This window comes from Gossypium arboreum, chromosome 11 (assembly GCF_025698485.1).
Source record: "Gossypium arboreum isolate Shixiya-1 chromosome 11, ASM2569848v2, whole genome shotgun sequence".
In the NCBI taxonomy this organism is placed as follows: domain Eukaryota; kingdom Viridiplantae; phylum Streptophyta; class Magnoliopsida; order Malvales; family Malvaceae; genus Gossypium; species Gossypium arboreum.
Window position 1 is genome coordinate 137,709,724 of NC_069080.1, and position 24,564 is coordinate 137,734,287.

General features: G+C 32.4%; 2 protein-coding genes and 1 long non-coding RNA gene across 6 annotated transcripts; all 3 read right to left on the bottom strand.

Moving 5' to 3' along the window:
* Positions 1-6,425: 6,425 nt before the first annotated feature.
* On the bottom strand, positions 6,426-8,308 carry LOC108473587 (histone deacetylase HDT1-like). 2 transcript variants are annotated; one of them, XM_053020855.1, is made up of 4 exons: positions 8,118-8,308; positions 7,201-7,277; positions 6,888-7,113; positions 6,426-6,792 (listed from the first exon to the last, which is right to left on the bottom strand). In XM_053020855.1, exons 1-4 carry the CDS (start codon positions 8,128-8,130, stop codon positions 6,596-6,598), a joined length of 513 nt encoding a protein of 170 aa, XP_052876815.1. In that variant the 5' UTR covers positions 8,131-8,308; the 3' UTR covers positions 6,426-6,595. The 2 variants fall into 2 exon arrangements, with proteins under 2 accessions (XP_052876815.1, XP_052876814.1); XM_053020854.1 differs by having other exon boundaries at positions 6,882-7,113; positions 8,118-8,301.
* A 2,841-nt stretch (positions 8,309-11,149) lies between these two features.
* On the bottom strand, positions 11,150-13,500 carry LOC128283445 (uncharacterized). The gene is made up of 2 exons (XR_008273790.1): positions 13,214-13,500; positions 11,150-11,570 (listed from the first exon to the last, which is right to left on the bottom strand). It is a non-coding gene; the product is annotated as an uncharacterized LOC128283445 (long non-coding RNA).
* Positions 13,501-17,073: 3,573 nt separating this feature from the next.
* Positions 17,074-20,541, bottom strand: LOC108473585 (histone deacetylase HDT1-like). 3 transcript variants are annotated; one of them, XM_017775250.2, is made up of 8 exons: positions 20,413-20,541; positions 19,484-19,560; positions 19,041-19,272; positions 18,767-18,951; positions 18,330-18,446; positions 18,141-18,231; positions 17,803-17,938; positions 17,074-17,457 (listed from the first exon to the last, which is right to left on the bottom strand). In XM_017775250.2, the coding sequence occupies exons 1-8, from the start codon at positions 20,423-20,425 to the stop codon at positions 17,394-17,396; spliced, it is 915 nt and encodes a 304-aa protein (XP_017630739.1). In that variant the 5' UTR covers positions 20,426-20,541; the 3' UTR covers positions 17,074-17,393. The 3 variants fall into 3 exon arrangements, with proteins under 3 accessions (XP_017630739.1, XP_017630740.1, XP_052877000.1); XM_017775251.2 differs by having other exon boundaries at positions 19,047-19,272; positions 20,413-20,515; XM_053021040.1 differs by lacking the exon at positions 20,413-20,541 and adding an exon at positions 20,250-20,277.
* Positions 20,542-24,564: the final 4,023 nt, after the last annotated feature.

The window sequence follows — 24,564 nt, forward strand, 5'->3', positions numbered from 1 at the left end:
TCCATGACATGATGCATAAGAAAATTGAGGTCTACGTTGACGACATGATTGCAAAATCCCGAACTAAAGAGGAGCATGTGCGAGTGTTGAGGAAATTGTTCCTGAGGTTGAAGAAATTCCAATTAAAGCTTAATCTGTCAAAATGCACCTTCGGAGCTAGGTCTGGAAAGTTACTCGGCTTCGTAGTCAGTGAGAAGAGAATAGAAGTCGACCCTGATAAAGTCAAGGCTATACAGGAGCTGCCTCCGCCACGAACTCAGAAAGAAGTCTGAGGTTTTCTAGGGAGACTAAACTACATCGCACGGTTTATTTCACAACTGACAGAGAAGTGTGACCCCATATTCCGTCTTCTTAAAAAGCACAATCCTGGGGTATGGGATGATGAATGCCAAAAAACCTTTGAAAAGGTTAAACAATATTTGTCTAATCCCCCAGTGCTAACACCACCAAGCCCTGGTAAACCATTGATACTATACTTAACAATATTTGATAATTCGATGGGGTGTGTGCTCGGCCAACACGATGACACTGGGAGAAAAGAAAGAGCGATATATTACCTCAGTAAAAAATTTACTGAGTGTGAAATGAGGTATCCGCCAATTGAGAAGCTATGTTGTGCTTTAGTTTGGACAACACGAAGGTTGAGGCAATACATGTTGTACCATACAACTTGGCTAATCTCAAAGTTAGACCCTCTCAAATACGTGATGGAGTCAACCGCTTTAAATGGAATGATGGCTAGGTGGCAGATTCTGCTCTCCGAATTTGACATAGTCTATGTAAACCAAAAAGTTGTGAAGGGGAGTGCAATAACAGATTTCCTAGCCAGTAGTGCTTTGGAGGATTATGAACCTTTGAATTTCAATTTCCCCAATGAAGATCTAATGTATGTAGCAATCGCTGAATGGGACATGCTTGAAAATCATTCCTGGAAATTAAATTTTGACGAAGCATCAAATGCCGTTGGAAATGGAGTTGGGGCAGTACTAATATCCCCAAATGGAGATCATTATCCGTTCACTTGCGAGCTGGATTTTGACTGCACAAATAACATGGCAGAATACGAGGCATGTATCATGGGAATTCGGGCAGCTATAGACCGTGAAATCAAAGTATTAAAAATGTACGGAGACTCCGCATTGGTAATTTATCAGCTTAAAGGCGAGTGGGAAACGAGAGATTCCAAATTGATCAGTTACCGAAAGTTAATCCTGGAGTTAATTGAAAAGTTTGATGATATTACCTTTCATTACCTCCCGCGAGACGAGAATCAGATGGCTGACGCCTTGGCTACACTAGCTTCCATGGTCAAAGTAAATGAACAGGAGGATATGAAGCCAATTCAGATGAGTATTTATGAGGCCCCAGCTTATTGCTGTAATGTTGATGAAGAGGAAGAGAGAAATGATCATCCTTGGTATCATGATATCTTACAATATGTGAAGAGCCGTGCGTACCCAAATAAAGCAACCGAAAATGATAAAAGAATATTGAGGAGGTTAGCCAGTGACTATGTCCTAGACGGTGAGGTCCTATATAAGAAGAGAAAGGATCAGGTGTTGTTAAGATGTGTTGACGCTGTTGAGGCAAAGAAAATTTTAGAGGAAGTCCATGATGGTGTCTGTGGGACACATGCCAATGGTTTCACAATGGCTCGACAAATCATGAGATTCGGATATTACTGGTCTACAATGGAAGGAGATTGCATCAATTACGCTAAGAAATGCCATAAGTGTCAAATTTATAGAGACAAGATCAATGTGCCTCCTTCACCCCTCCATGTTATGACTTCCCCATGGCCATTCTCAATGTGGGGTATGGACGTTATTGGGCTAATTTCGCCAAAGGCTTCCAACGGACATCGATTTATTTTTGTGGTTATTGATTACTTTACCAAATGGGTAGAGGCTGCTTCGTACGCCAATGTCATAAAGTCGGCGGTTAGCAAGTTCTTGAAGAAGGAAATCATGTCGTTATGGTATGCCAGAAAGAATCGTATCCGACAATGCGTTGAATTTGAACAACAGCGCAATAGTAGAAGTCTGCAGTTGGTTCAACATTAAACATCACAACTCATCACCATACCACCCGAAAATGAATGGGGCGGTTGAGGCAGCTAATAAGAATATCAAGAAGATTGTAGGGAAGATGGCGGTGACTTACAAAGATTGGCATGAAAAGCTCCCATTTGCCCTTTATGCTTATCGGACATCTGTCAAAACTTCTACCGGGGCAACACCTTTTTCATTGGTTTATGGGATGGAGGCAGTTTTACCTATTGAGGTCAAAATCCTTCTCTCCGAAGTTTTATCGAGTTGAAGTTAGACGGAAGCGAATGGATCCAATCTCGTTACGATCAACTAAACTTGATTGAAGAGAAGAGGCTAAAGGCTATTCGTCATGGCCAAATGTACCAGAGGAGAATGATGCGAGCCTACAACAAAAAAGTTCGCCCTAGGGTATTCCATGAGGGAGACTTAGTGTTGAAAAATATTCTCCCTATGCAAAAAGATTTCAGGGGGAAATGGATGCCAAATTGGGAAGGACCCTATGTGGTAAAAAAAGCTTTCTCTGGAGGGGCATTGATACTAGCAGAGATGGATGGCAAGAGCTTGCCTAACCCGATAAATTCAGATTCTGTCAAAAGATATTTTGCTTGAAGCACTCGAGGTGAAAACCCGTAAGGGCGCCAAAAAAAAAAAGAGAGGCCAAGGTGAAAACTAGTAAAAGGGCGCCTTGAGACCAAAGGGGTTTTAAGTTGAAAACCTGCAAAGGGCAATTCAAATTTCGATCCAAATTGGGGCAAGCGACAGTCTCACTACACTTGAATCGACAAAGAGGGGATAAGCTACATCTTTGGGCATCAACAAAATGCTATAGATCCTCTGAGCGCATACCAAGTTTAAAAAGGTCCTCGAGGAGTTCGTACAGAGAAGCTCAAACTGTGAAATCTGGGGGACCTATTCTGTTCCTTTTCATATGTTTTTGTATCTCAAACAATGATTGCTTTCTTTGTTGATACATCTTTCGCAAATTCTGACTCAAATAAATTTCAGTTCTACCTATTATTATAATCTTTTTCGAGTATTTTTATTAAAATAATGATTAATGAACTAATAATGCTCTCAAAAGAAGGTTTTGCATATTACTCTGAAAAGTTTCTAAACAATACGAGAACCTGAAACAGGACAGTTATTTAGAACTCACTGAGGGTAAAAGGGCTAGAAACGTATGAGAAATAAAGGATTAACCGCATCTTCAAGTCCTCTTCTACCGAGCTGAACAAGAAGGCATATGTTAGGGATGTTACCTTAGTAAACAACGAGCGATGACAACCCAAAAATTAAAAATGGATCATTCTCATGACATTTTGCATTTTGTACATTTAACATCCATAATACATGTAGTTAGGAGCATTTGATTCATATTAATCATGGCATCCTAATCATCTAGCATAAGCATATCACTCTTCAAAGATAGATTCCCCAGTGGATAATGTAGCAAGATTACAGATATCATCAGCCTTATCTTCACTGAGCAGGAGTGGAGCAGGCTAAAAACCAGATGTTATCTTCACTGAGTAGGAGTGAAGCAGATCGAATTTTGATGAATCTTATCTCCACGTACCGGCGATGGAGCAGATTCCAATCATCAGCCTTATCTTCACTGAGCAGGAGTGGAGCAGGCTAAAAACCAGATCTTATCTTCACTGAGTAGGAGTGAAGCAGATCGAATTTTGATGAATCTTATCTCCACGTACCGGCGATGGAACAGATTCCAATCATCAGCCTTATCTTCACCGAAAGAGGAGTGAGAGCTAAACATACTAGATCTTATCTTCATCGGCGAGGAGTGAAGCGAGTCAAATTTTGGCAAGTCTTATCTCCATTTATCTAAGAATGGAGCAGATTCCAATCATCACCTTATCTTCACCGAAGCGAGAGTGGAGCGAGAGCTAAACATTCCGAGATCTTATCTTCACTGAGCAGGAGTGAAGCAGATCAAATAGTGGCAAGTCTTATCTCCATGTATCGGCAATGAAGCAGATTTTAGCCACCAGCCTTATCTTCACTGAGGAGGAGTGAAGCAGGCTAAACATACAGATCTTATCTTCGCTGATTAGGAGTAGAGCAGATCAAATTACAGCAAACCACATCTCCATAAAATAGCAACGGAGCATTCTAAAGTAATAAGGTGTGGGGGGTTGCGGCAAAGAAGTCAGGACTCAGTCGGCCACAGGCAAAATTGGTCCCTTATAGTCTTTGCTCTATTATTGTTACACAATAATGAGCAAAGAGGGGCAGCTGTTGGTCCCAATTCATTCCTGGTCCAGACCCAAATATTTAGAATCCAAAATATAAAAACAAACCCATTAACCACTTAAACCAAACTCTAGGCCCAATACATAAATAACCCAACACCCAAATCAGTTGACCTGTACCAAAGAAACCCCAAACAATAGCAGATCCTCACAAGACGCCTCTCACCAGCGTTCCACTCCGCCACGCCTCTCGATTCCGAGATTTTCACAGCTATACCTACAACAAAAAGACACAACAATAGAATATTTTCATTGTATCTCTAGGCTATAAAAGGCCATTGTAAACAATGTAAAGGGGAGGAGGAGTTTTTTACGTGGGAATCAAGAGAAATACAGAGAAATATACCAGATTTCTGAGTAAACTTTTAATACCATCCAATAAATTCAAAGGTGATTATAGTTTCTTTTCAAGGTTTTTAGCCCTTTGTTGTGCATCTACATTTTTCCCCTTTCTTTTTCTTTCTTTGGAAAATAAACAAACAAAGTTTTAAAAGAGAAATGAGGGCTTACCTGGTTTTGATCCGTGAACCAGCGGTGGGGTGGAGGTGCGTGGCACCGATGATCCTCCATGGTGGCACAAACTAGGTTGAATTCCTAGCAAAAATGGAGAGTGAGCAGGGAAGAAGAAGCATTCTGCTTCTTTTTGTTTGAAAAACAATAGAAATAAAAAAAATAAAATGGGTCCTTAAAAAATGGCAGAACCATTCAATAGTTTTTAAAGTGGTGGGGCCCACGTGTTTTGCCCTTAAAGGGTCAATTTGTGCATCAGGTCCCGGTACATTTTCTTGTTGCCCAAATCTGCTTCGCTTTTGCTTTTGAATTTCACCCAGCAATTTTGTACAGCTTTTAATTTGGTCCATATTAAATGCTAGGCTTAAGAATTTGGGTAAATTACATTTTTAAACCCCCTTGTTCCTCGCACGCTTCAATGAGGTCCTCCTTTCCCCTTTTATTTGTGTTTTACCCCCGAACTTCTGTTTTGATTCCAATTAAGCCCTATTTTGTTTATTTTAAACACTTTTATCACAAAATTAAATTTTTAGGGTACTATTGTTATTAATCTATTATTGATATTTTATTTATTTATTTTTTAGTTATTTTCCTGTTATTTCTTGTATTATTTTTTTTGCTTCCACTATTATTTATTATACTTATTATATCATTTTCGTTATTTTTATCTATTTCCATTTAATTTAATCAATTGGAGTTATGTTTCACATTATTATATTATTTATTTATTTATATATTTGTTATATGCTTCATATATATATATTTTTAAAGTAAAACTAATTATTTTATGTATAAATGGTCATTATATGTATTACATTATTTGTTGTATTATTTTTTTGCTAATAATCATTTTTTATTTCTTTTTATATATATATTTTATAATAATTTTAAATATAGTTTATTATACTTATTATATTTTATTTATTATATTTTATTTATTTTTTCCTACCGCTTATTACTACTATTTTACTATTATTATTTATAATTTTTATATGTATATATTTTTGCTAAAGTTTTTAATTTTAATAAACCTACTATATTATTTTATTATTTTTATATACCATAGTTTTTTTATCGATTTTTTTATACTAAATTATTATTTTTTTTTTCTTTTTTTTCGCTTTCTTTGTTTGTTTTGAATATCAGAATATCCCTTTATCGGTTCACTCTCAAAATTTTTCAAAACATAGGCAATGTTTGGTATTTAAAGAATTCAAGGGATCGTGCCCTAACGTACTGGGTTTCGCTTTCTTTGTCTACTTTGAATATTCAATTACCCTCTTAAAGCTAAAAACGCACGTTTCAAAGGCAAGATCACATTTGAGGGTCAAAAATATTGTGTCCTAACGTACTGGATGTAATGTTTTACCTCAAGGAGAGATGGTCTTTGATACACATTTGACTTATCTAAATGTTTTAAAAGCCAATAAAAAGAGGATCGCGTTTTGAATTTTGTCCAAATCTTTATTTTTCGACATTAAGACACTAAATAATCAATCAAGTACCAATTTTGGACGTGTCGAGGGTGCCAATCCTTCCTCGTACGTAACTGACTCCCGAACCGGTTTTCTATTTTCGCAGACCAAAATCGTCGTTTTAAAAAATTTATTTATTTATTAAAAATGACCGTGTTTTGAGGTGATCCAATCACACCCCATTAAAAACGATTGGTGACGACTCCCAACTTTTCGTTTTCAAAAGTCGATTTCCCATTTTTCAAAAAATGGTTTCGACAAGCATATCAGCTGGTTATGAAAATAATTGCTACACATCTACCTGATCCTCACTGGACATTTCATCCTCGGTAGAAGTATCATCTTCATCCTCGTCATCACTACTATCCTCTGCTTTTTTTGGTTCCACAATCTTAACCTGTTTTGACGTGGTAGGATCAGATGCTGTAGAATGAGACTTTACGGGATTAACTATGGGTTCAAGAAGCTCCTCTTCAGACTCAGAACCTATAAAGTAAAAATTGAAACACGATTTACATATTTAAATATTACTATCAGATACCAAATAAATATAAAACGCTAGCAGAATGACTTACCACTACCTTGAGGCGTATCAACATAATACCCAGTGAAATAAACACTGCCATTCTTCCAGGTATGGGACAACTCAAATTCACTATGCAAAGCCAAATCCAATGGCATCTGGGGGAATTTATCATGGGAAAGTGTTCCGATTACAAACTTTTCATTATTGAATTTGAGATAGATGCAAGCAGTTCCATTTCCTTTTTCTTTTTTGTTATCACTGGTCACCTCACCAAGGGCAGCCTGTGAGTTATATATAGCGACAAAATTAATAGATATATAACTACTGTCAGAACACAATAACTATGGAAATTAGAGTTCCTTAATAACCTGTGAAATATGCAAAATCCTACTGCCATCATCCTCTAATTCAACCTCAAAGCTCTGTCCACTTTTAACCTCAGCACCTACATATATATTGCCAAATTTCAGAGGATGAAAGGTTTTCATGATTCACTAGACCCAAGAACATTGAAGGATACAATGGATAAATGAATAAACCGACATGAAATCGCAAATATGTAACAATCAAAAAATATTTGACAAGCAATCATCATTGAGATGTAAAAAACTACAATAACACCAAATGATGAAACGCAATACCAACAGTAGTAGCAGATAGAACATATTCTAAAAGGTTTCCAACTGGGTAATCCAATTCAAAATATCAAACTATAAAATATTATTTCAAACCCTTAATAATGTCCAAAGAAATTACGATTTAACAAGGAAAAAAAGGTATCATTTTCTTTTTTTCCCTTCAATATTCATAATGAGTAAATTATAGGGAAATTTTACAGAGAAATGCTTGAGAAAAAATTGTACAAAATAAGTAATTTTCCTTTAATCGGACGTGAAATGAAACTAAGAAAACAATTTAAAAGAACAAAATCAATAGAAATACCAAACCTAAATTCTAATTCAAAAGAGTGAATGAATCTATCTGGGAGAACATGTGTATATATATATATATATATATATAATTCCATGCCGCACTCTTACATACAAAATCAAAGATAAAAAAATATCATATTAAAAGAAAAATAGTTAGCAAAAGAAACAGCCTGAAACATCAAATCCTTACTAGAAGACAGCATCTGAACATACGATTAGCATTTTCAAAGAAACGTAAATAATCGATAATCAAACATAAATAATTATTAATTTCAACTAATTTCGCAATTGAAACAAATATTTAAAGAACAAATTTTAACTGAAAGAAATGTAAGATGTAAAGGAAAATTTACCCCAAAATTCCATTGAAAATGTGAGAGAAATTAAGGTTTAGGGTTTTGTTTTAAAGGAATGAAAAATCGACAGTCAACGACGTAGAGAGAGTGTAAGTTCTTTGTTAGTGCGTTGACGTGTTTTTCTTTTCTGTTCTCGGAAAAGGAGTGAGGAGCGGGGCGAGGCTGTGATTTGGTGTTTTGCGGAGCAGCGTAAAGGATTCTGATGTGGGCTTATTTTTGTGTAATCAAGAGTTTAGGCTTTTCTGAAAGAATATACGGCCCAAATTTCTTGGATCATGTATTTTTTAAACCCAAATATGAAATCAAAATAAATACCAAGCAATTGCGTTGATTAACTCAATTGAAATAATTTAAATTTAAATTTATTTGTATTTTAAACAACAAAAAATAATAAATTTTGAATTAAATCAAATTAATTTTATTTAATCCAAAATTAACTCAATCCGATGAAGCAATAAAAATAAAAATAATTTTTATTATTTTATTAAATTCATATTTTGTTGAGAAATAGAAAATTGATTTATAAATATAAGATCGAGTCTTAAATCTCACATCAATCAACTTAAAATTTATACAAACTTTATGACTGAGTTGGTAACGTGGTTGGCTAAATTCATTTACGTATCTCTTGGTTATATTTCAAAATGTTTAATATATCATTTGGCATCTGAGTTTTAAGAGTATATAACAAGAGAAAAATGACAGTAAATAAACAGATTGGTTCTAAGGAGGATCACCGCTTAAATATTCTTTAAAAGTGAGATCCGGAATTTTTTATCTTCCCAAATTTCATTTTTAGACTCAAAAGTTGAAGATCCATGTGATTTGTGAGTACCCTACAGTGACATCAATTTATTCTTCTTCTAATTATTATTTTTGGGTCATGTTTGAGGTATAAGCAGCTAAATAATCATCTTCTGCTCTTCATTGATTCTTACAAATGCTAAATCTGCTTTGTTTGAACTCTAGTTCTTACAAATTGTAGAACTGAAGAGGTAAACCACGAATCCAACAATGTTATTGCAACAATGGTGGCAACTGTTTAATTCAACTGATGTGTTCAACCCTCTCACTTTAGCTATATCTCAAATCCTTTATGCCCAACCAGGCTAAATTGCTAAGAAATCGGGAAAAAAAATTGCCGCTAAATTTAAATTAAAATGCACCAGCACATGAACTAAAACGAGAGAAAGAGAGAGAGAGAGATCATCGGCGTACCATTTTTGTCCCTTCAAATGCACCAGCACATGAACTAAAACGAGAGAAAGAGAGAGAGATCATCAGCTTACAAGGAGAAGCAGCAGAGGGCTGCCGACGGAGATGCAGCAGCGGGCTGCCAACGGAGATGCAGATGGCTGCCGATTTGGGGAAATTGGGGGAAAAATAAAGGGAATCGGGGTAGGGAGAAATGGTTTGGGAAAAAGAAAGGGGGGACTGATTTTGGGAAAAAGAAGGGGGAAAGACTTAAAACGATTTGGGGAAACTGGGGGACAAATAAAGGGAATCGGGTTAGGGAGAAATGGTTTGGGAAAAAGAAAGGGGGGACCAATTTTGGGAAAAAGAAGGGGGAAAAAGACTTGAAAATTCACATTTCAGAAAGGGGTAATGGAACACACAGCTACTGCTCAGCAGCAATTTGAAAATTCTTCCCTTGCCGTTGCTTTAAAGGTATGGTAGATTAGTGAGAGTTTGGTGGTTTCGATCGTAACTTAATTCTCACTTTAGCGTGTTAAAACTGTCAAAGGTTACCTTCCTTAGTAGCTTAATCATGATAAAATGTAATTGAGTATTCTCATTTTTTTATAATTTTTACTGCACTTTGTAGATGTTCCTGACTTGATATCTTTTCTAGGATAAGTTGTAGTATATATGTTTACAATTTTTTATAGCCATAGAATAAATGATGTTGCATAATGAATTTTATACAGTTATAGAGGTGCCTTTGACTGAACATGTTTCTGCAAAATCTTGTTTCTAGATTGCTACTGAGATAATATCATAACCAGTGTCGTCAAGGCTGCAAGGCGCACTCTAGGTGCTAGAACCCTTAAATTGGTGCAAGAAAAGTGCTAGCCTGAGTGAAGTAAAGCGCAATATATGTATGTAGTTTTAGCAAGTCTGTATATATGATATATAAAGCTTAAGATGTATAGTAAACTCTAAATTATGGTCTAGTTTATCTACAGAACATGCAATTTTTTTTTTATTGATCAATATGCATGATTTCCTTATAGTCAATGTTTGTTGCTGAATGCTCAAATATTGGGAAGTATATAGTTTGACATGATTCCTTTCTTACTAGTAAAGAGATATCAAATGAGGTCGTGAAAAATAAAAGAAATTAAAGGAGATTCAATCAAGTGGACTTTTTTATGCTATTGCCAAGCGCTCCTAGGTACAAGCCTCGTGTGCCTAATCAAAAGGATTTACTATGTTCTTAGACAATTGATTACAGTTCACAGTAAGCTTTTGAGTTTTGAAATGAATGTTTTATATCAAATTATGAACAGAGTTCTTTAGCTTATATCACTAAAAGGTCTGCTCTTGAATAGAACACAATGGAATCAATAAGATACTAATCTTGGCCTTTGATAAAAAAGAATTGAGTACGAGTCCAGGTTCTTGAAACATTTAGAAATTTTTGTCACTTCAGTAGCACTACTCTAATTGTATGATCAAAGTTGAAATACTTGTGTTATGCTTTGTTTTATTAGCTGTAGAAAAGACTTTAGAATGCACATTATATGTATTGATTTGTGAAGCAGATGAAGTCTCTATAGTCTGGATGTTCAAATTCAACTTCTAAATAACTTTATTCATACTATTTTGATTTTCACAAAACTCTCCTAAAGTTTTCTTTGATTATGAGCTTGGATGTCTGTTTTATCTGTTTTGTGCACATTTTCTTATGTATGTTTTCCAACAAGCTGAAAAGGGCTCATCCTTTGCAAGTTTGGGCAGCTGGTTTTGCTATTGCTATACTAAAGCAACAAGGTTTGGGCAGCTGCAGCATGGGAAATGGCTACTGGTTTTAAAAAATGCTGTATTTAGTGATTGCATATTGATCATCTGTACACCCAAGGCAACACAATTTTTGATGCATTCTTTAATATTCTTTTTAATGCTTGGTATCCAAATCAAATTTCTCTACATATATTTGAGAAGAACCCTACCAAGATCAAGAATTATGGTATATGGCTCCGCTACCAAAGCAGTACTGGTTATCATAACATGTACAAGGAATACCATGACACTACTCTAAACGGAGCTGTTGAACAAAAGTACACTGAGATGGCTTCTCGCCACAGAGTCCGGTTCCCATGTATCCAGATTATCAAGACTGCAACCATCCCAGCCAAGTTATGCAAGAGAGATAGCACCAAACAACTCCCCAACTCCAAAATCAAGTTCCCATTAGTGTTCAATAAGGTAAGGCCGCCTACCAAGAAGCTGAAGACCACTTACAAGGCATCAAAGCCTAACTTGTTTAAGTTCTCTCATTGCAATGAAAAGAGAGTTAATGTGGTTTATAGTTCTAAAATTTTTTATAGTGAACATCTATCAGTTTGTTGATTGGATATTGTTTTTCATTTGAGAGGCCTAGGCCACATCTGACTGGTTGAAGTTGAATTTTCTTTCACATTTTGTTTACTTCGATGAGCTGGTTTGCAATGTTTGAACTTTATCCAGGGTTTTTGTTTCTCAAAGGCAACTAGGACGCTTTTGTAAAAGAAATTGCTGGCTTTATTTCACAAGTTTTCTAATAAATTTGATGGTGTATCATTTTTTAGGACTTGAATTTGGTAACTAATATTACATTGGGGCTTGAATTTATTATTGATCCACTAAGTTAGGCAATTGTTCTTACATTCGGGTTCGTCATGGTATGAGAGCTTGACACCAGCAACCAATCAGAACTTTCAACTAAATCGATAACTCAAAGAGAACAGAGCAACAAGTAATTAGCAATGTGGAAAATAGAATTTACCAATTAAGATTGATGAAAATTAATTGATATCAAAGAACAAGTAAATTCTCTAATTTAATTATAAGGTTGATTTAGAACTGTAAGAAGATAAGTAAGAATCGCTCGAAGTAGCATCCAAGTTTGATAACTTACACCGACAGCTACTTTGAGCGATCTTTCCTTATCCTCTTCTGGTTCTAAATTGGCCTTAGCTATTATTTGGAACTCTTGCTGAATGCATTGCACATCTGGTTGCACTAGCCATTGCTTGACGAGCACTGATTCTATATCTGTCTTCTTGTCCTTCCATTCCCAAAATATACACACAAAGTAGGTGTTAAAAGAAACAAACATATTTACATTGTCGATACAAGAATTTTTTTAGATCATCTTCTACGATATATATAAACAATAATTATTAAATTAAATTAAGAGAATTTACTTAGTCTATCTGTCTGTCAATCCGACTTCTGTATAGCACCCTTATTTGCGGCCCAATTTTATTTTTAACTATCTCTTACTTGGTAAATTTTCTATTTTTCCGTACATTGATTCTTAGGAGTTGCACTGTTACTCTGTGCCTTTTATTTTAGGTTCTAATTTGTCGAGCTCTTCAACGCGACTTGTCATGCCTATATGCGATATCGGATCGCTTATCTGATTATCATTGAACAATTCTTCGTTCTCTCCATTCCGAAAATTTTGATTAGTTGCTGGTGTCAAGCTCTCATACCATGACGAGCCTGCAATCTCATCGAAATCTTCAAGATATGACAACGGATCAACAATGTTTGAGGATAGTAGTGATGACGAGGATGAAGATGATACTTCTACCAAGGATGAAATGTCCAGTGAGGATCAGGTAGATGTCTAGCAATTATTATCATAACCAGCTGATATGCTCTTTGTAATAGCCAATTTTGGTCACCTTAATCGGCTATAAAAGCCCGATTCTTCTATTTTGTTTTTTTTGTACGCGCACTAAGAATCAAAAGCAGAATCGAAATAAAGAGGTGTTAATTTTTATTTTTCTCTCTTCGTTTTCCTGTTTCGTTTTATCTTTATATTTTTTGCAAATCAATTTTAATAAAAAGGCGTAGAATAAATAGAGGAAAAGAAAACCTACCCGAGTACCCGCAGCCCCGTCGTCGGAGACGCCTTCTCCGTCGTCGGAATCGGTCCAAAGAGAGGGCGGGGTTTCTTTTCTTTTGATTTTTTTGGTCTAGGAGAGCCTCACCACCGAATCCGCTTTAAAAAAGGGGTAAAAACCCGATTTCATAAGGCTCTGACCAGCGTGGCGGAGGTGCGGTGTGCCGGCGACGGCTCTCTAGGCTGGGTTGAAACCCTAGCAGAGGAAGTGAGGGGTTCTTTTTAAGTTTTTTTTTAGAAAAAGGCAGCAAAAATGAAATTTTTAAGGGAAAAATTGGTCCCTAACCCGCTGACTAGCTGAAAACAGGACGTGTGTCCAGAATTTGGTTTATTTCCGAATCGGTCCTCCGTAGTTTGCTCGCGTTTAGTTTTGGCTCTCGCAGGCCTATTTTCTATCATTTATATTTATACCCTTAAATTTTAATTCGATTGCAGCTTGGCCCTTAGTCTGTTTAAATTAATTAATTTATTTATTTATTCATTTTTTAAAAACTGTTATTATTATTAAATTTAAGTTTTACGTTATTTATTTTAAATCATTTTATCATTACCCTTTTTACTTATTTTGTGTTTTAAACTATTATCAAATTTGAATGTTTTACATGTATCATTTATTTCAAAATATTACACCTTATTTATTTTGAAATTATTTATATATCCTTTTTATTTTAAACTTATATATATATATATATATGTTATTAATTTTAAATTTCTTTATATAGTATTCATTTTAAAATTGTTTTAATACATATTGTTTGGAATTATTTTGTATATTAATTACTTTACAGTGTCTTATTTACTTGTTTCAAACTCTTTTTGTATATAATTTTGAATTGTTTATTATTATAAATTTATATATAATGTTTATTCTTAAACTTCTTTTTATATGGATTATTTATCTTCAAATTTTATATATTGTTTATTTTAAATTCTTTATGCATTATTTATTTTACTTTTATATATATTATTTATATTAAATTTCTTTTTATTTTACATATATTATTTATTATAAAATTCTTTTTACATATTATTTATTTTAGATTTTTATTAATGATTTTAAATTGTTTTATATCATTTACTTTAAATTGCTTTTATAGTATTTATTTTAAACCTTTATATATATATTATTTATTTAAAATTATCTTATTATTTGTTTTAAGTTGTTTTATATTATTATTTCATTTCTATGTTTATTAACGTGGATATTAAAAATAACATACATCGTGTGAATATTGCCATTGCATGTTCTAGAAATTATTTATTAACATCTTCATATTATTGACATTCATCAACAATATTGTATCTAATTTGTATTTTATTATTCCATGCTCTATGTTATATTTTTGTTTTATCTAGTTCAAATCATATCGTGCATCAAGCTCCAACGTATTTGTTCAATATAGACTAATTTGCTTTGCTCGAAACAAAATAATGCACATCGTTAAATGTCATGTTTGTTATTATTTCAAAAAGAGAATTTTCTAAATAAGGCAATATTTCGCGTTTTAGGAAATTCGAAAAATTGTACCCTAACTTACGGGGTTTCGGTTTTCTCGTTAAACCTAAATGGTCAAATATCCTTCTAAGTTCCAAAACACATGAAGTTTCAATTAAAATTAAAGACAAACTTGCACTCGGGAGTTCAAGGTATCGCGTCCTAACTTACAGGATGTGATACTCCGATACCTCGAGACGAGGAAATCTTTAGCAATCGCTTTGATCTAATTCAAGCGTTTTTAAAATTGACGTTAAAAAGGATCATATTTTAAATACATTCCTGATTTTCAACTTTCGACATTAAGACACTAACTAATCAATTCGGTACCAATTTTGGGCGTGACGAGAGTGCTAATCCTTTCTCGCACGTAACCGACTCCCGAACTCATTCTCTCGAGTTTCGTAGACCAAAAACACCGTTTTAGTAAACTAAAACGTTTTATTAAAACAAAGGTGATCCGATCACACCTAATAAAGATCGGTGACGATTCCCGTTTTAATTTTTATTTTCAAACAAAGTCGATTCTCGTTTTAAAAAAATAGTTTCAACACTCTTTACGATTTTATGGTGAATCATAATTATGAATAGTTGAACAGAGTGTTAAACGTTTTAATGATTTATGTCCATTAGGAACACAGCTATCCTTGGATCTATTTCTTTTTTTTTTTCACACGAAAATTTGCTGAACAAAATGCTTGCCGTTTCTTTTTTTTGTTGTTGATTAAGGGAACAGGATTTTTATTTTTATTTTTTTGTTATTTGCAGGCAGAGAATGGGTGGAGACTTGAATGAACTTAACATTTCTCAACCTTTATTTGATATTAAGACTTAATAAGTATATAAACGGAATGATGAAAGTTTATGTAATAAAATATATATGAACTTAATAGCTGAAGTTTTAGTGCTTTAGCCCCAAAAAGTATCCTTCTAAGGAGTAAGTGTACTTCTACTTTAATTTGCCATCAATATCAAAAACCCTACTATGTTTGATAATGCTGTCATTGCTAAATGCTGACATTGGAAAACTAAACCATGCAAAAGTCGTGAAGGACGTGGTAAATGCTGACATTGTGCCTTGGAGAACAACTATTCTATATATATATTTTTAAAATCTTGGCCAAATATTTTCCCTATAAATACTATCATAGTGAGTTGGTATTGTAAGCACAGTGATCAAGTTTAGCAAGCATGGCAGCAATATCAAACGTAGAAGATCAATTTAGCAGAACTGTCAGTTCTGATGTTGATGGTAAATTAAAGTAGTACACTTACTCTTTAAAAGGATACTTTTTTGGGCAATAGTATTAAAACTTAAGCTATTATTTTATTGTTAAATAAATTTTATATATTTTATTATATAAACCTTCATATTTTGATTTATATACTTACCTAATTTAAATCTTAATATCAAATAAAGGTTAAGAAATGTTAACCTAAAAAAAGAACGCAATGTATAGGGCCGACAAATAATAAAGTGTTGTAAATCTTGTGTGATAATACTGCTAAGAATTATTTCAGTATTGCATTCTAGAATGTAAGATTTCCTCGTCATTTGTACTTATATATTAATAAATTAAGGGTATTTGTTTAGGAGCTGTTATAAGTCAGTTCAAAACACTGCAATGCATAAGGTTGACAAACAATAAAATGTTACAAACCTTGTGTGACAATATTGCCAAGAACCATTTCAATACTGCATTCTAAAATTTAAGATTTCGTCTACTTATATATTAATAAATGAAGGGTGTTTGTTTGCTTAATCATTATCTTACCACGTTGAAAGTAAAAGATCATTTAATTTTTGTGGGGCTTGTCATATAGTACCCCCATAGTTTACTTATAATAAGGTTTGGTGGTTGCTGGCCAATAAATATTGACCAACTTACCATGTTAGTGAAGAGAGTGTAAAGAGATGGCTACTGCTTAATGACAGATCAATTGGTTTGGTTTGAGTATATATATAAAGAGGAAGATGGTTACCGCTTAATCGCAGATCAATTGGTTTGGTTTGAGTATATATAGAGAGGATGATCATAGTATAAAGCTATAAGTATGACAAGACTTGAAAATATGAAGGGATCAATTGGTTTGGTTTCAGTTATTTGTTTTTTTCTTAATCTAAAAAATATCCGGTCTTTTTTCAGATGAACAGCTGTTTTCTAGGGAGAATTGATCTCCAAAACACGTTGAGAACCTTTTTTCCAAGCAAGCATTTTTTGAGTGTGTGATACAAGAAAATTAAATTAAAACTAAAATAAAATTTATTTATATAATTAAATATTCGGCCAAAAGTAATATATAATTTTAATATTTATCCCTTTTCTATACCATAAAAGATGTTTTCATCAAAGGAAATAATAACTAAAACGTGGCATATAATACAAACACGTGTCTAAAACTACTTAACACGGTCTCTTAACACGTTAAAAGTTATATAAATATATAATACTTTACACACAATCATAATATGACATAAATTTTTGCTATAGGCAGAACACGATTTCATTTAAGATAACCTAATAATTTGCAAATACTACTCATTTAACACATAAATCATCAATTACAGTCACCTAAGAAATTTAATTAATTATGTTCAGTTTGCCCATTCCAGAAATGGTAATAGTTAAACAAAGATATTACTTATTAGACTGACCCATTTTTACACCGCAGTTCCATGTTTTGCCTTGGAATGAGATTGCAAGGCATTTTCAGAGCCAAATGACCTGAAAAAAATTTTCAAGCAAGAAATGTTAATCCAAATTTAAACAAAAATACATTTAATCCATGTACTTGGCAACTTTCCCCATTTTATTCCCTGAACTTTTTTTTCATTCATATTAGTATCAGAACTTGGTAGCTTTTTTCAATTTAGTCCCTAAACTTGGACACACTATGAGATTGTGTCATGTCATCATACCTTTACGGAAACAAGTTCAGGGCCAAAATTGAGAAAAGTTGTCAAGCTCCAAGACTTGAGTAGGCCAAAAAATGTCAGGGACCAAGTTGAGAAAAATTGCCAAGTTCAAAGGACTAAATGTTTCTTTATCCCTACTTAATAAGGAACTGACCTGCCGCAAGACTTGCAAAGGAATGATGAACCGCCTGGCTTTGGACTTTGATTCACTTGACCGGTAGTAATCAATGCCTTTCTGGCTTGCTTTGAAGGATGAGGAGTTGCTGTATGTCCACCCACTTTCTTGCCATCTGCATCAAGGATTTTGCAACTCTTTAACAATATAAAATTCAATTAGAAAAAAAACTGTGAATTGAAGAATGAGCAAGAACAGAGAAATAGAAAAAGGCGCAAGCAAGCATTTTATAACTAATCAAATTTGTATTATGATCCCTCATTAATCATTTATCAATCAACATCTCAAGAAGAGCACATATAGGACGGGAAATGTACCTGTCTTTTGGGGAGTGACTAGCTTTGCCTTCTTTTCTGGTGCAGGGGTCTTTGTAGCTGACTCTGCAGATCTCTTCTTGCTCGGTCCGGCCTAAGGAAAACCAATCACCAGTAATTAGAATGAGAAAGTACAAACTCAGCTGAAGCCCCTGAAAGTCATGAATGGATAAGCTTAAAGCATGTCTTTACCTTTTCCATCTCAGGTGTCTCAGGATCCTCATCTGAACTTTCTTCTTCACTATCATCCTCATCACTGTCAGTATCATTGTTACTTTCATTCTCACCATTTACTAACATGCCAGGTTCCTAAAATGATAACCCAGAATCAACAATAATTAGACATAGTATTCCGTCAAAAACTGGATTATAAAAACAACAATAAAAACAGCTTTATCAAATTCAAAACAATGGCTCCTACCAAGACCAAGCTAGAAACGGTAAACATTCTGTTCAGTAAATTTGTGTGTGAAAAAGCAAAAACAATTAGATTCAAGGATAGCTGTGTCCCTAATGTACATAAATCATTAAAACGTTTAACACTCTGTTCAACTGTTCATAATTATGATTCACCATAAAATCGTAAAGAGCATATCAGCTGGTTATGAAAATAATTGCTAGACATCTACCTGATCCTCACTGGACATTTCATCCTCGGTAGAAGTATCATCTTCATCCTCGTCATCACTACTATCCTCTGCTTTTTTTGGTTCCACAATCTTAATCTGTTCTGACGTGGTAGGATCAGATGCTGTAGAATGAGGCTTTACGGGATTAACTATGGGTTCAAGAAGCTCCTCTTCAGACTCAGAACCTGTAAAGTAAAAATTGAAACACGATTTACATATTTAAATATTACTATCAGATACCAAATAAATATAAAACGCTAGCAGAATGACTTACCACTACCTTGAGGCGTATCAACATAATACCCAGTGAAATAAACACTGCCATTCTTCCAGGTATGGGACAACTCAAATTTACTATGCAAAGCCAAATCCAATGGCATCTGGGGGAATTTATCATGGGAAAGTGTTCCGATTACAAACTTTTCATTATTGAATTTGAGATAGATGCAAGCAGTTCCATTTCCTTTTTCTTTTTTGTTATCACTGGTCACCTCACCAAGGGCAGCCTGTGAGTTATATATAGCGACAAAATTAATAGATATATAACTACTGTCAGAACACAATAACTATGGAAATTAGAGTTCCTTAATAACCTGTGAAATATGCAAAATCCTACTGCCATCATCCTCTAATTCAACCTCAAATAGCGACAAAATTAATAGATATATAACTACTGTCAGAACACAATAACTATGGAAATTAGAGTTCCTTAATAACCTGTGAAATATGCAAAATCCTACTGCCATCATCCTCTAATTCAACCTCAAAGCTCTGTCCACTTTTAACCTCAGCACCTACATATATATTGCCAAATTTCAGAGGATGAAAGGTTTTCATGATTCACTAGACCCAAGAACATTGAAGGATACAATGGATAAATGAATAAACCGACATGAAATCGCAAATATGTAACAATCAAAAAATATTTGACAAGCAATCATCATTGAGATGTAAAAAACTACAATAACACCAAATGATGAAACGCAATACCAACAGTAGTAGCAGATAGAACATATTCTAAAAGGTTTCCAACAGGGTAATCCAATTCAAAATATCAAACTATAAAATATTATTTCAAACCCTTAATAATGTCCAAAGAAATTACGATTTAAAAAGGAAAAAAAGGTATCATTTTCATTTTTTCCCTTCAATATTCATAATGAGTAAATTATAGGGAAATTTTACAGAGAAATGCTTGAGAAAAAATTGTACAAAATAAGTAATTTTCCTTTAATCGGACGTGAAATGAAACTAAGAAAACAATTTAAAAGAACAAAATCAATAGAAATACCAAACCTAAATTCTAATTCAAAAGAGTGAATGAATCTATCTGGGAGAACATGTGTATATATATATATATATATATATATATATATATATAATTCCATGCCGCACTCTTACATACAAAATCAAAGATAAAAAAATATCATATTAAAAGAAAAATAGTTAGCAAAAGAAACAGCCTGAAACATCAAATCCTTACTAGAAGACAGCATCTGAACATACGATTAGCATTTTCAAAGAAACGTAAATAATCGATAATCAAACATAAATAATTATTAATTTCAACTAATTTCGCAATTGAAACAAATATTCAAAGAACAAATTTTAACTGAAAGAAATGTAAGATGTAAAGGAAAATTTACCCCAAAATTCCATTGAAAATGTGAGAGAAATTAAGGTTTAGGGTTTTGTTTTAAAGGAATGAAAATCGACAGTCAACGACGTAGAGAGTGCAAGTTCTTTGTTAGTGCGTTGACGTGTTTTTCTTTTCTGTTCTCGGAAAAGGAGTGAGGAGCGGGGCGAGGCTGTGATTTGGTGTTTTGCGGAGCAGCGTAAAGGATTTTGATGTGGGCTTATTTTTGTGTAATCAAGAGTTTAGGCTTTTCTGAAAGAATATACGGCCCAAATTTCTTGGATCATGTATTTTTTAAACCCAAATATGAAATCAAAATAAATACCAAGCAATTGCGTTGATTAACTCGAATTGAAATAATTTAAATTTAAATTTATTTGTATTTTAAACAACAAAAAATAATAAATTTTGAATTAAATCAAATTAATTTTATTTAATCCAAAATTAACTCAATCCGATGAAGCAATAAAAATAAAATAATTTTTATTATTTTATTAAATTCATATTTTGTTGAGAAATAGAAAATTGATTTATAAATATAAGATCGAGTCTTAAATCTCACATCAATCAACTTAAAATTTATACAAACTTTATGACTGAGTTGGTAACGTGGTTGGCTAAATTCATTTACGTATCTCTTGGTTATATTTCAAAATGTTTAATATATCATTTGGCATCTGAGTTTGACATTTTTTTTCTAGACTGGTACTTATATTATTTTTTAGTTCAATGTGGTACCTGTATTGGTAAAAGTTATATATTCTGGTAGTTAAAGGTAACAGTGTTAACATTTTAATTTATAATATAAGTGAAATAATTCAATTCAAACCAATGAAATTCAATGATCCAAAAATTCAACATTTAATTTTAAAATTTATGCTGATTAATTCTTAGCTCAATTGGTATAAGCATTGTTATCAATGTAAGAAGTCGTGAGTTCGAATATGTTGAAGCCTATTTATGAGTTAAGGAAGGACTATGAATAATTTTAAGTATGATTTTTTTTATATTTATTGTGATTCAAGTTTCATCATTCATAAATTCTACTCAAATATATTACGATCTAAATCTAGATATATTCTATTTTCAATCCGATTATTTTTATATAATTAATTATAATTATAATTAATCAGATTTATTTAAATTACAATTGGGATTATTCTTTTACGTTGAACCTTAACAAAGTTACAAAGCCGTCAAATATTCTTTTTAACTTCATGTAGATAAGTTTATATAAATATTATATATTATTTTAACTTTTATTTTCTCTTAAAAATAATAACGTCATAATCCCTATTTTTATAAAAGAAAATTTTAGTAAACTATCAATAAAGTTTTTAAATTCATAAAATATAAAAAATACATAACAATTTTTTAAAAATATATTTAAATAAGTGTTATGTTTACTTACGATTAGTATAAAAATAATAATAACAATAAAATTAAATACTATAACATAAAATAAAAATAAACTAAAATACACCGCACTATAATGCCCATTTAAACCACATCAAGAATGTTTATAAAAAACACACCACCAAATACCATATACTATTCCATATTATAATGCTTAACTTTTCACCTACAAAATCCAAAACTTCCATTAAATTCTGGTAATGATGCTGACACTTGAGAAAAAGATGTTTTCTCCAATCACACACATGTACATATATTTAATCATTTATTAATGGGTTAATATATCATTTACTATCAGAGTTTAATTTTAATATTCGATTTGGTACTTAAATTTAATTATAGTGTTCAAATTTGATACTTAAACCAAAAGTTATCATGTAATGTGTGATATTTGTGCTTTTGTAAGAAAATATAGATACTTAAACGAGATATAAAAAACTTAAGTATCAAATTAAATATAAATGAAGCAAATTTCTTAGATCGTGTTTTTTTAAAGGATCATTAAGGCTCAATTTTTCCCCTTTTTTTTTTCTTTTTAAACCCAAAAATGTAATCAAAATGAAAATTAAGCATTTACTTCAATTTTTTATTGATTCGAATTCTAACTCAATCTAATTTGATTAAACTATAAAAAGTCAATAATCCAAATTTGTCTAACTCGAGCTTAAAAATAACCCAACAATAAATGATTTGAACTTGAAATGACCTTGAATCACTCAAACTTGAAATAATCCAAACCAACAATTACTTGAATCTCAACTTGAAATGACTCGAACTTGAGTTTCAAATTCAAAATGATACAAACTTTAAATGACACAATTTGGAATCTTGATTGGTAAACTCGAATAATCCTAATATAGAATAACTTGAAATTGAAATAATCCAAACCCTCGATGACTTAAAAAAAAAAAGTAAACTTTGAATTAAACCGATTTAAATTTAACTCAATCCAAAACCAACTGATCAATTCACTCAATTGAAAGGTCTATTTTAAAAGATCGAGGACTCAATCAACCAACATAAACCCAGTTAAGTAAAAAAAAAAGACGAAAAAAACTAAAATTTATTATTTTCTTGATTTTTTTTTTGTTATAATAGCGATCATGCCAATTGATTTAAAATTCACATAAATTTTTCTAGTCTATAATTGAATTATGTAATCTAAACCAATCTTAAACATATATAATCTCTCTCTCACACATATATATCATTTAAAGTTTATATATATATATATATATACACACACATGCATATCATAGGGTTTTGGTTCTTTTCCTTGTTAACAAGAATGTCGTAATCACAATTTACATGCAGATATTATATGCTTAATTTTGTACCTACAAAATCGAAAGTTTCCAAGAACTGATGGTAATGATAGTGACATTTGAGAATTGAGATTTTTTACCCAATCATATTGTGTATATATATATATATATATATATATATATTAAAGGTCAAATTCTGCTATTAGGCAATGTATTTTGTGTAAATTATGAATTTAGCACTTATACTTCAATTTTGAAATTTTAGTCTAACTAAATGGTAGCATCTAAATTGTTTAGTTAAATTATGCTATTGGCCTTTTTTTTATGCCTAAAATTATAGATTTAGTCTATGTTTTTAAGTGAATTATTCTTAGCCACTATATTTTTTTAAATTTCGAAATTTCATGCTTAATGCAAACTGTAATCTTTGAATCTATTAACTGATTTTTTTATAGTAATATGTGGAAATAATAAGCTAACACAGCATTACACACAATAATATATTTGACGATCAAATTTTGAAAATAATAGAATTTAATTTAATAAATTTAATAATTATTATTTAGTCAAGACTAAAATTTTTAAATTCTAAAAGTATGAGGATAAAAAATGATCAAATTGTACTAAATCCTCAACTTATGCAAGGAGTTTTGAGCAGATAGGTACAAAAAATTCGTCCAAATTAGTGTACAATAGTTTTTCAAATAATTCCAAGAAGTATTAAGAGATGACTAAGAAGAACTTGGGGCCATATTTTTGAGATATTGTCCAACCACTAAATCAAATATCCATCTTTCAGATAATATAATTTAACCTAATAATGTACACCCATAACTAAAAAATTCCCCAATCATTTAAAGGTTAAATTATGCTATAAAATTGTAAAATTATTATAGGGGATTTTGTTTGCATTTTGCTTCCTCTACTAAAAAAAAAGGGTAAATTAATCTTTTTACGTTAGATATTCAAAGAGCAAACTGGTTCTTCTGTTAAAAATCTCATCTATTTCTACAGCTAAAAATTGGTCCATGTGCATTAGCATAAATTACAGTTTGGTTATTTCGTTAGTCACTTCAGTTTTTAACAGAAAAGATCGATGTGCTTTTTGATCTGATGTATAAGAACTAATTTATTCATTTTTAAATAAAGACGTTAAAATGTGTCAAGATGATTATCATCATTGGCCCAAACCCGTCTCAAGTTTTGTTTGGGCCAGATTCTAATGAGCTCGCAGGCTTGACCCAAGTATGAAGCTCGCAAGGTAAGTTCGCAGCTTGACGAATCAGACTTGGTCACTGTACTACGAGGTTGCATTTGCATGAACTTGAAACCATGACGACACTTGTCTAGACTAGAGTAAGAAACATGTTTATATGCATGGAAATACTCAACAAAATGCAATTGAAGTCTTTCTATTATTCACAAAAATTATAAAACATTATTCCCAAACAAAATATACATACACATAAGAGCACAAATTA

Excerpts from the sequence above, each read along its gene's own strand:
- LOC108473587 (XM_053020854.1), bottom strand. Across the intron at positions 7,114-7,200 it reads GGATTTTGCATATTTCACAG|GCTGCCCTTGGTGAGGTGAC; the intron begins GTTATTAAGGAA and ends TATAACTCACAG. Across the intron at positions 6,793-6,881 it reads TGATACGCCTCAAGGTAGTG|GTTCTGAGTCTGAAGAGGAG; the intron begins GTAAGTCATTCT and ends TTTACTTTATAG.
- LOC108473585 (XM_017775250.2), bottom strand. Across the intron at positions 18,447-18,766 it reads AAATGTCCAGTGAGGATCAG|GAACCTGGCATGTTAGTAAA; the intron begins GTAGATGTCTAG and ends TTATCATTTTAG. Across the intron at positions 17,939-18,140 it reads AGTCACTCCCCAAAAGACAG|ATGGCAAGAAAGTGGGTGGA; the intron begins GTACATTTCCCG and ends TCCTTGATGCAG.